At 46.2% G+C, this 12,544-nt stretch overlaps 1 protein-coding gene across 1 annotated transcript in view; it reads left to right on the top strand.

Moving 5' to 3' along the window:
• Positions 1-5,273: 5,273 nt before the first annotated feature.
• LOC142591622 (putative transporter YutK) overlaps positions 5,274-12,544 on the top strand; it is a 35,331-nt gene continuing 28,060 nt past the window's right edge. Inside the window, exon 1 of the mRNA XM_075703921.1 lies at positions 5,274-5,429. Within this exon, the coding sequence (XP_075560036.1) occupies positions 5,274-5,429 (156 nt within the window). The remainder of the gene's footprint in view (positions 5,430-12,544) is intronic.

Genomic DNA, 12,544 nt, shown 5'->3' with positions numbered 1-12,544 from the left:
CATGACCTCGAGCGTACTGGAATCTTTGAAGAACGTCAACATAATTCTAATCCATAAGAAAGGGGACGCAGAAGACTTGGAAAATTATAGACCGATCAGATGACTGTCCGTTGCCTACAAAGTATTTACTCAGGTAATCGCAAATAGAATCAGGAACATTTTAGACTTCTTTCAACGAAAGGACCAGGCACTATTTCGTAGACTGCTCAACAACAGACCATATTCACACTATCGATCAGGTGATAGAGAAATGTGCGGAATATAACCAACCCTTATATATAGCTTTCATTGATTACCAGACAGCGGTTGATTCAGTAGAAACCTCAGCAGTCATGCAGGCATTAAGGAATCAGGGCGTAAAGGAGCTATATGTAAAAATACTGAAAGATATCTATAGCGGCTCCACAGCCAATGTATTCCTCCATAAAGAGAGCAACAAAATCCCAATAAAGAAGGGCGTTAGGCAGGGAGATACGATCTCTCCAATGCTATTCACCGCGTGTTTACAGGAGGTATCCATAGACCTGGATTGGGAAAAATTGGGGATAAGAGTTAATGGAGAATGCCTTAGCAACTTGCGATTCGCTGATGATATTGCCTTGCTTAGTAACTCAGGGGACCGATTGCAATGCGTGCTCACTGGCCTGGAGAGGCAAAGCAGAAGGGTGGGTCTAAAAATTAACCTGCAGAAAACTACAATATGTTTACCAGAATCGGAAGAGAACAGCAGTTTACGATAGGTAGCGTGGCACTGGAAATGTTAACGGAATACACCTACTTAGGGCAGGTAGTGAGCGCGGATCCGGATCATGAGACTGAAATAATCAAAAGAATAAGAATGGGTTGGGGTGCGTTTGGCAGGCATTCTCAGATCATGAGCAGCAGGTTGCCATTATCCCGCAAGCGAAAAGTGTATAACAGCTGTGTCTTACCAGTACTCACCTACGACGCAGAAACCTCGAGGCTTACGAAAAAGATTCTACTTAAACTGAGGACGACGCAACGAGCTATGGAAAGTATGATGGGTGTAACGTTAAGGGATAGGAAAAGGGCAGATTGTCTGAGGGAACAAACGTGTGTTAATGACATCTTAGTTGAAATCAAGAAAAAGAAATGGGCATGGGCAGGCCATGTAATAAGAAGGAAGATAACCGATGGTTATTAAGGTGTACGGACTGGATTCCAAGAGAAGGGAAGCGTAGCAGGGGCGGCAGAAAGTTAGGTGGGCGGATGAGATGAAGAAGATTGCAGGTGACAACATGGCCACAATTAGCTCATGACCGGGGTAGTTAGAGAAGTATGGGAGGGGACTTTTCCCTGAAATGAGCGTAGCCAGGCTGATGATGATGACCTGGACGACGTCGACGTGTTCTCGCCGAACTTCGCAACACGCCTCGAACGCCTTTCCTCTATTTTTTTCCGGCTTTCATGCTGCTGGGCTTCCAAATAAATTCTTCGTAGTGCCACTTTCGTCGCCATCAAATTACTATCTTGGGTCATCTCGTCAACTTATCAGGCGTCCGCTCCGATCCGGTTAATGTTCGTGGGGTTTCAGATTTTCCTGTGCCGACCTGTGCCTAAGACGGGCGCAGTTCTTTAGTCTTGTGCTCTAATTTCCATCGATTTGTCAGAAATTTCGCGTACATTGCTCAGCCTGTGACTGAACATCTGAAGAAAGGCGCCCCCTTTTTCTGGGGTCGTGACCAACCAGCTGCCTTCCAAGGCCATATCACCCTGCTTACTACTCCACCAAATCTTGCCCACTTCGACCCATTTGCCCCAACTGAGGTACGTAAAAGTGGTAGTGGCTATGGAATTGGCGCGGCTATAGCTCAGTGTCAACGTGGGCGTGACAAAGTCATTGCGTACGCAAGTCGCCTGCTTTCACACGCTGAACGCCGTTACTCCATTATAGAGCGCGAGTGCCCCTCACTAGTCCAGGCAGTGAGCGAATTCCGGCTGTACTTCTACGGTCGACCTTTCAGTGTTACCACGGACCAATGACACCCTCTATTGCCTCTCGACGCTAAAGGTTGCAAGGGTCGTCTAAGTCGCTGGGCTTTACATAGTAGTGTAGAAGTGCAATAGGGTACGCCAGGAAGCCGATTCTTTGTCTCGGCACCCCGTTGATGCTCCAGACTCCAGTGATGCAACCGATGGAATATTCACGCTATCCACCTTCCGCCAGATCGGCGATGAGCAAGCACGCGACACATTCTTGCGCGACATCATCAGGCGCCTCCGTTCTTACCTGTCAGACCCCTCGTTTAGCTTGTTCCTCGTTTTGGACCGCATCTAATACCGCCGAAATATGCGCGCAGAAGGACGTGAACTGCTGATAGTCGTTCCTTCACATCTCCGCACAACTGTACTCCCGCAACTTCATAATGTCCCCACCGCTGGCCACCTGGGTGTTTCCAGGATCTACGACCGTGTCCGGCGTCTGGACTTTGCCATGCCGTGCGACCCTGCTTGCGAACCATGGCAACGTCGTAAGAAGCCTGCTTTGCTTCCAGCTGGAACCCTTCAGCCAATCGATATACCCGCCGAGCCGTTTTATTATGCTGGCCTCAACCTGTTGGGCCCTTTCCCTATATCCAGAGCTCGAAATAAGTACATCGCCGTTGCAACGGATTGTTCAGCCGGCTATGTCGTCAGACGAGCCATCTAGACCAGTTGTGCTACCGACGTCACGGAGTGCCTGCTCCAAGACGTTATCATAACCACGCCTCTCCAGCTTTTCACAGACCGGGGCCGCTACTTTTTATCTCGGGTTATTGTTAGATCTATGTCGCTTTTGTGCCACAAAACACAAGTTCACGACAGCATACGACCCTCAAACGAGCAGCCTCACTGAACGCCTGAACCGAACACTTTCAGATATGCTCTCTATGTATGGCTCCTCAGATCATGGCGACTGGGACACTGCGCTTCAATTTGTGTCGTTCGGCTGCAACTCGTGACGTCAGGACACCGCTATCTAATCTCACTTCTATCTCCTCTTTGGTCTCCACCCGACATTGCTTTTCGACATTGCCTTCGACACAGGGACGACAAGTCTCTTTATGACAGCAGTCTCCGTGGTGTCCAGTTCTCTGCCAGCGATCTCGTCCTCCTTTGGACTCCTTCACGGCGTGTGGGCCTATCAGAAAAAAATGTTCTCCCGGTATTCTGGCCCTTACTGGGTCATCCGAAAGCCCAGTGTTCTGACTTATGAAGAAGGTCCAGCCGATGCTTCCCATTCGTCCACGTCAACTGATATCGTCCATGTGGGACGTCTCAAGCCATATCACGAAGCCGCTCTTTAGAAGACGCCGGGTCGGCGCTTTCGCTGCCGGGGGTTATGTCATGGTGCCACGAGAGGGACAAAGACGACGATCACCAACCCGACGAAAGAGGTGACGTAGTGTGGCTAACCTAAGGTTCCGCCCTACTGGTTGTACCGGCCGTATCTTCTGCAGAGTAAACACGGTGCCACTTAGCCTTATATCTCCGCCCGTTTCAATATCTATCGTTCACGTGATTTTTACAGCTCCACCCTGTCAGCTGGTTATTTGATCTCCCATGGCCGAACGGTCTAAGTAATCTTGGCAACCTATTGCTGACGGGCACCGCTTTGGGCACTCAGCCGCATGTTGAGCCATGTGACAATTTTAAGAATCCAATCCCCTGCTCCGTCCTTCATACCCTAGTGAGCTGTATCGGTACATTTAACACTTGAAACTCGCAATGCCCCAGTGAATTCTGGGAATATTGGCGATGTAAGTCAGTTTCGCTTAGCCATTCAGGACAGCTACTGGTAGCTTCTGCTTTCTTCACCACATCACTCTGGCATTGCCAAAGACACTGAAAATTCCGTGGGAGCACGTAGCTGCTGCTATGACAAGTGACACCGTCGCCTCAGAAGAACGACGGTGGGCAAAGCCGAACATCTTGCAGGAGCCTTTGTTAAAAGCTGTCGTTAACATTTGACAGTTCCTTTTGGTAAGATTAAGGACGGTAGTTACAATGCAAGAATTTCATTATAGATACATTTTATTCCTTTTTATGTCACTTATTGTCACGCCTGGTCAATGTTGTCGATAATTTGGCGGGGGCACCGCTTTGACAATACAAGAAGAGCGAAAACAGAGTAACCAAAATGGTCTGATTATAGAATATTTCGGCCTAGGTGCTCATTGCGGCGAGGTAATAACGCTGCGACGATTTCCAAGTAAGTATAGTCTGAAACATATACGTGAATTCTCCGCAAGAATATAAGGTGCTCAAGAAAGAAAGACACGAGCAATGTGGGGACGAAATGAGAAAGCAACAACAATAACCATAATATAGGCATGTTGCAACGCCTAAAACTGACAGCCTACACTTGGTTACCTATGGATTAAAGAAGAAATAAACATACATTGGCTGAGTTTATTCGTGAGGCTTCACTATTCTGAGCAACATGGCAGTGTGTTTATAAATGACCTGTCGTGGACAGTTGGCAGTGGCTAAGCTGAATTTCTGTAAATCATCGTACAGCGCCGCAGGCGCTTTTACTTATCTACCAATAAATATAATATAAATAAATATCTATATAGATATTTATTTATATAATATATAAATGAATATCTGCCATTTTTCAATATTAACATTGTTTTTCATTTCTTTGTGAAAAATGGAAAAGGATTGTCGTACTCGGGGAAATCCCTCGCGTTCCCGCTCTAGTGATATGGGAAAATTTGGTGAGATGGCGATGTTTGGCACGTTGGCATACATTGGTGTCTTCATGCAACGTCCAACGACTATATCATGCCATCAAGCCATCAAGTCTCTGGTCCATCAGTCTCACGAAACATGTGCTCAAACTCAAGAGTGCCGATCTAATCAGCAAGCTCTCAGCCCTGCTTTACAAAATCGATCTGGTTACTGACAAATGCTGAAATCCACCTTTGGTAACAAGCAATTTTCACACAGAAAGTAGAGACAAAATGAAATATATGTTGCGTAATCCGGCTTCCTAACGCCGTTTTGATTGCGATGGCTTGATGAGTGGTAACGTCACCGTGCACGGAGAGGCATATTACTAAGGTGCCGAGAAAGCTTTACAGAAAGTTAGATCACACGCGGATTTATTTTGACACGGTTTTATGGAGGGTGAAGTAGACGCTATGGGCTTGCACAACATTGTAGCTGTCCCCTGTCTCGCGGGGTAGACTCTAACCTCCCGATTGGAGCAAAATTTGACGCCGCCCGTTCAACGAAGGGTTTCCTCGTTCAGCCAGGAAGCGTCGATGCTGGAAGCGTGCGTGGTGGGCTGCCGCCGAGCTGTGCGCGTGGTGGGCAACATTGTGGCCCTGTCCATCTCTTTCCTGGGCTGCATCAAGACATGCGAGAGTCTTCTTGCCTCGCTCAGCGAGAGCGCCGGTCTGGGTGACGTCACTCTCGAGGTACACCAGTATGTCTTTGCCTAAGTTGTCATCGACGAACTAGGCGATCTTGCATACATGTTGTTGAATGCTTTGACGTTCCTCCATTAAGTGCTATAATTGTACGATTAATATTGTCTGGCTTATTATCGTAACAGTTTACCTTCGCCATGTGATATCACATGGTGAAGGTGATATCACATCTGTGATATCACAGGGGGTATTGCCACAGTACTGCGGCACCATGTCCGCAGCATATTTGCCCATTCTCTAATCACGACCCGGGTGGCCGTTTCTCGCAAAAGACTGCTATGATTGATCGCTAAGACAAGTAGTTTGATGAGTAGACCTACAGTATTCTCATCTCCACAAATGCTTCAAAATCTCACAATGAACCAATGGCAATATCTCGTATTCACTAAGACTGTATTTTTATCATGTTGTTTGCCTCGTTAGCAGGAAGTGAGTGCTGCTGTGTTTTTCTGTTCGTCATCCAAATAATAATAATAATAATAATAATAATAATAATAATAATAATAATAATAATAATAATAATAATAATAATAATAATAATAATAATAATAATAATAATAATAATAATAATAATAATAATAATAATAATAATAAGAATAATAATAATAATAATAATAATAATAATATAATAATAATAATAATCTTTATTCAGTATAGTTAAAACAGTATACAAAACGGAAGCGCCGAAGCCACAAGAGGGCTTGTACGGCGACAACCGGCAGCCGCGGCTATCTACGCGCCACACCAGAACTCCATCAGAAGCTGGTTGTGCATTTGGCACAACCATCACACATTATCAAAGATGCACTGATAACATCAGTACATATTAAAGGTTCTCTAACGTTTGAACAGCAACTCTGAGTGTTTTGCGGGTGGACACAGAAAATACATCGTCCGGTAGTTCATTGAATATAGCAGGAACATAATAGCGTCTTGTTGCTTTACCGTAGTGAGTGCGCACTCTCGGTTTAAGATAACGAGGAACATGTCTCAACGGCACCGGTTTCGTATTTATGTGCCTGTATACACTGCTCGAAAAATATTTAAGTACTACGATTTGTTTAAAAAAGATTCTCAAAAAAAAGGCAAACCGGCTGTTCTAAAGACACTGCTGGGCAAATTCTCCTTTCGCATAACACTCCTCTACTTAATTTTCATATTTAATTTTCGTCGGTGCACTGACTCTGCATTGTTGCTTCTCTACTAGAGAGGAATCGGTCATGAATTTCTGAAAATTTCATGGCCGAACATTTATTATTATTATTATTATTATTATTATTACTATTATTATTATTATTACTATTATTATTATATCGCATTGCGCGTGTGCGCCACACCAGACCCTATTAATATAAACAAATGCTGCACGTTTGTAAAACGTTAACGGAAAAGCCTGATTGGTACACATTTGGAAAGCACTTGGTACACATTTTGTGACGCTTACGATACGAATATGAAGAATTCTGGCAACTGTTCATCGGAGAGCTAGACAGAAGTCACGGAAATCGCCGCACCTACTGGTGGAGGGGCTAGTGCAGTCAGTGCCTTCGCAGAGAGTGGGGCAGTATGGGAACGCTGGCATAATGAGCGACGTCGGAGCTATATGTGGAAGAAGACGATGAACACGTGAGCAGGGATACGAGCGCGTCTCTGTGACCACGTGATGTGTGCAATCAGGCACGCACTAGGCCCACCCATAGTTATCCAGAACCGTGGAGCATCCGTGGCTTCAGGGAAGCCGCAGTGGCGTTGTTCGCACGCGCCGTAGTTGACATAGGCCGTTTCAAACAAGCGTTTGTTGCCATGATGTCACGCATGGACGATGTGACGATAGAAGCTTTGGAGCAGCCTATCACAACTGAAGAGGTGAGGAGCGTGATAGAAAGCATGAGCTTAGAAAAATCGCCTGGTCCAAATGGCCCTGGTGCGACGTTATATAAAACGTTCACGGACAGTCTCTCCAAATCTGACGCATATTTACAACGAAGCTTGCGAGCTTAAGTCGCTAACCCCATCTTTTGCTATGGCGCATACGGTTCTTATCTCTACATTTGATGATACAGCAAAATTACGAAATGCAACTGCCTGCTGGCTCATAAGCTTGACCAACAGTTATTATAAAATATCTATGAAAGTGTTAGATAAAAGACAACAACCTGTAATCTCGGAAATTGTAGGGTCGCATAAGAAATGCGTAATTAAAGGGCACTTCATTAACAGGAACACTCATTTAGCGCGTTATATCCTAGAGTGTTGTGATGTTACGGGCACTGGAGTAACTATGCTACAACTGGATTTCTAGAAGGCATTTGACAGGGTTCCCCGTGACGCTCGTTTGCGTGTATTAGGCCACGTAAATGTAGGCCGCGCTATTAGAGAGGGCACCGCGGTGGCGCACAGATCCAGCACGACGCAGTTAATAGCTAATAAAGTGGTTGGCGAGCGCGTTCCAATGCAACAATCTCTGTGTCAGGGGTGCCCAATATCAGCGTTACTGTTTTGTTTGTATGTTGAATCTTTTTGTCTACGTGTTATTGCAAGCGAGCATATACGTGGTTTTAAATTGCAATAGGTAGAAGAGCGGTTGCTGGCCTAAGCCGATGGCATTGCCACTATCTGTACGGATTATGAGTGTTCTGCATGTTGTTAAAATTGTGAAAAGACTTTCAAGTGGAAGCTTCGTCAACTGAAGGCAGTCTGTCGTGTTTGGCACGGCATCTGGCAGTCCACTCTAGACACTCTTGTGAATTTAAGTTTCGTGAGCACTCCGGTTATGTATTTGGGACTGCCCTTAGAAAATTATCAGGGTAGCGAACCTTATTGGCACAGCGAAATGGGCCACTTACGCGAGAAATCGAGTAAGTGGAATGCTTGGATTGTCCCAGTCTTTGCAAGAACGACAGTACAACCTATTAGCAGTGTGTTCAACAGACCTGATTCGTTCATCATTGGTTCATCATTCATGTTTTATTACAACTAATACTCTAAAATCAAGTTGTAGTACGTGATGTAAGTGATACACTTTTCAAGAATCAATGTGCAAAACCTCCAACGAATAATTCCTGTGTTTGCTTGGGCCTCCTCATAGGAACGAACAAGCAAAACCGAATTGTTTAGGCAAGTTGGCGATGGCAGGTTGTCGTTAGGCCATTTGTATCTACGCCAAATAGTTAATTGGTTTATGTTCTTGAGAGACGTAAAGATTGTATCTTCGAAAAGTGTGCCAGACGCAGTTGGGTAAGGCCGTATTAAATATTGTGGTCCCAACATATCATGTGCATGGTTACATTCGTAGTTATTGAGAAGAGGTTATGTCTACTCGATTTTCGCGCGTGTGTTTTTCTCTAATCTCTTTAGGCGATGTCAGTCGAAAAATGCTATATAGAGATCTGTGTGATGTGGTGTAACCTATGCCGCTATACAGATAATCGTACAGTGCCACAAGAGAAAAGGAGGTGCTTAAGCTTGTTAGAAAGGTGATGGTACCACCAGTTTCTTTTGCTACGTCCACACCGAAAACTGACGACCTTCAGGATATGGATGGCGGAAAGGGGACTTTTTGTGCCTTGGGGCGTATAGTGCCAAATATGTAAACCTGAAAAAATAATTGACCATGTGTTTTTAGAATTTTCCAACGCTGTGTTCCGGTGGGATATTCTACAGGGGACCCCTGAGAAGGATTTCCCGCTGCACCATCAAGGTAGCCGGTTTCGGGCTATCAACATGGAAGATGGAGTATCTTATGATGTGACCATGCTCATTGTTGTAGTGCACAGTGTGGCGAAATGTCGTATGGCACTCCGAAATGAATACTTTCGAGCGAAGCAGTGCGCCAATATTTCAAAGAAAGAATTCACAAATATGTTGAAGAACAGATATCACAACTTCCTGAGCCATACTGGTTGCCTCATGTAGAGTTGCTCTTGAATATGAAATTTATTGAGACTAACATTCTCCAAAACAGGCAAGCATATTTAGCATCGCTAATTTCATGTATTTCTGTTCTGTGATACTCGTGACAGGAAATAAAAGAAATACCAGCCGTGGCTTCCGGGTAGCGTGCTCGTCTCGCACTTCGGAGGCCTTGGTTCGATTTGCACCCGGACCGAAAAGCACGAAATTCTCTTTTCAAAGCCACCAATTTACATTGCTTACCAGAACCTACCTGAGCGCTGTGACGTCAATCCCAGCATTTGTTCCCGTGATTTTACTTCTTGCGGAGTCGACCATATCTGTCACGGTGCAATTTGGCTAATGTCACCGCCGAGGGCACGGCCAACATAGAGGCCTAAGGCTATCGCCTTAAAGAAGTGCTCGAGCATGCTCGAGCAGTGCTCGAGCACGCATGGAAAATTCATTCTTAAACAGATTTTCTTTCGAGTTCACCGAAGAGAGCGTACAGTGCTAGAATAGAGGAAGCATTTCTACATCATCGCTAATCTGTAATAGAAAAAGTCGGAGTTTTGCCCAAACAGCGAAGCATAGATTACGCTACAAAAAAAAATAGATAGCTGTACGAAGTCAGGATACAAGTTTCATCGCTCCTATGAAGTCACAAACATTCGCTTGTTAACTGAATTAACAAGCATGAGAAACACGCGCGCCGAAGCAGACATGAACACACTTAACTCAATGAGTGAAGACATCCGCTTTCAAAACGTTGGCGTGAGGAAGAGGGGCTGCAGCAGCGAGCCTCCCACCCCCCTCGAACTGGCCTTCGTGCAGCCTCTCGCTGCAACTTGAACTGAGCGGTGGTAACACAGCGAACACGACACTATCAGCCCTCGGCGCACGTAGACTCTCTACTGATCGCACATCCCTATCGAGAGAGGGTCCGCGCGGCTACTCTCACTGACATCATACGCAGCCACAGCCAAAGTACCACTCCTCCCACCCCGGTGCCTTGCGCGAGGTGCAAGATACCGCACATCCTCCCCGCCTTCCTGCCTGGCGCGCGCAAGAGGAAGCCACCACCGTCGGCTCACCACCGCGTGCTTTCGATTGCACCTAAAGCATACGGCGCGCAGCCTTGCTGTTATCGCGCTAAGAATTTACAGAGAAAATCACCGCGACGCCATCGCCGATTGCAACAACGATGGCAGAAATGCGTCTGGAGTGTCCATATTGTTACGCGAAGGAGGGATGAAACGAGGTGAGTATTAGGTTCGAGGCGTGCTGCATGTACAACGTCAGTGGAATGTGGGGCGGATGCACTAACGTTGACTGAGGCAATTTCATATTTAACTGGAATCACAGCAATTAGCACTCTGTATGGGTCTATGTATCGAGACAGGAGTTTTATTTGGGACACTTCAGGCACGTTTATTTTTGCCATTGACCAAGCCTTCGCCATAGGGTTCCGGATAAAGTCCAACGGTGATAGCACCGTCGCCGTGCATCGTATGCTGTATGTGTTAGTGAAAGCACGCGAGGGAAGCCAACAATCGCCACTGAAGCTGGCGCGTACGAAGGAGAAAGCGAAGAGCAAACTCGCCGTCTTCCGTTGCGCGAAAGGCCGGGGCGGCATGGCAGGGAGAGAGGGAGGGGAGCGGCGTTTTGCTCGCGCAACAACGGCGCATTTTACGACGGGGCGGAAGGGGGACTGGCTATGATGACTCAATCTCGCGCGCCATGTGCGAAGGAAAGGGGGAGGTAGCGTAGAGTAAGAGGGAGGCGGCTTCGACTCCGCCAACAAGTGCGCACTTTGCAGCGCCGCGCGCGGTACCGCCCGCTGTGTTCTGAAGGGACCCGCAAATGACTCGTACTTTTCTGCACGCTGTCTTCTGCGCGCTCTTACGTAGAAGCGAAAGACCGCACGAAGGTGACTTCGCTCACTGCTGCTGCCGCGTTTCTTCATACCAGCGTACAGCGCTTTGTAGCCAATGTTCACGCTCATCGAGTGTAATGTGCTCATGTTTGGTTGTGTGCGCTGACACCATGCTTATTATTTCAGTTTGTGCAGCTGTGACATGGAGAAGAAACGGAGCGAACATCTAATGAAAAAGTCATGATGTAGACATCTGGTACAGCGCGACTTGATATAATGCCATCGAAATAATAAGCAGAACACATGCGAAATGTCATAGTTAAGAAAAAGTTGTTTCACTCGAAAGGTGAAGCATCGATTGCAATAGCGAATAAGTAGGTGGCTATACGAAGTAAGGAAAGTAGCTGCATTGGCCGTATAAATTCGAGAACATCCGCTTACTAAATAAATTAACTTGCATGGTGTCACGTGCGCACAGGTAAACATCAACACATCTCACGCGATGAGCGCGGGTGCTGGCTGTGAAAACGCTGGCGAGAGGAAGAGCGACATGAGCAGCCGCACCATGCACAGCCACCGTGGAACCCTCCCCCGAATCCCGTTGCCATGCGTGTGGTGGCAGACGGCGCGCGAGATCACGCCATCATCCATGGCTTACCCTCGCACACTTTCACTCGCCCCTATAGCATACAGCACGTAGCCACGGTGTTACCGCACTTGGGCTTTATAGGGAACCTGATGGCGATGGCGAGAATGTGCCTGGAGTGTCCAAATTATTGCTGTAGAAATAAAAGATCAGATGTATGTTAGAGGTAAGGGACATGTTCGTTACAGCGCACAGCTTTCTCTATAAACACGTGCATTTTTTTAGCTGCGTAACGCCAGTTGTGCACAGCAAAATACTAACGTACTTTACACCTGACGAGACAAATTAATTGTCAAGCAAAACTCTTACTTCGAGCGCAAGTGTGTGCCTCTTGTTATAATGCCGACAACGGGAAGAATTTTATAATTTTTTTTATAATATATAATTGATATTACTCAGTACGCTCATCGCTGGTGAAACTTTCTGAAAAATAACTGGGATACCTTTTACAGAGCTGACGAAATATGCAGCGTCATTGCCGGAGGGAATGTTATTCGGTCGCTATCACATTTTTCCTCTTAGGTCGGTATAAAATTGACTGCGTCTTTTCCGGGTTTATGGTTAGGCGATGCATATCGGCCGAAGTCTAAACTTTTGAGAACCTCATTTATTCTTCACTCCAGTTTACCATCTGCCATTCCTGAAAAGAATGTTGTGGTAGCATCGGCGTACGCGACCAACTGTGGATAG

The sequence above is a fragment of the Dermacentor variabilis genome, chromosome 8 (genome assembly GCF_050947875.1).
Source record: "Dermacentor variabilis isolate Ectoservices chromosome 8, ASM5094787v1, whole genome shotgun sequence".
Classification (NCBI taxonomy): domain Eukaryota; kingdom Metazoa; phylum Arthropoda; class Arachnida; order Ixodida; family Ixodidae; genus Dermacentor; species Dermacentor variabilis.
This window is presented reverse-complemented; position numbering and strand designations above follow the sequence as displayed.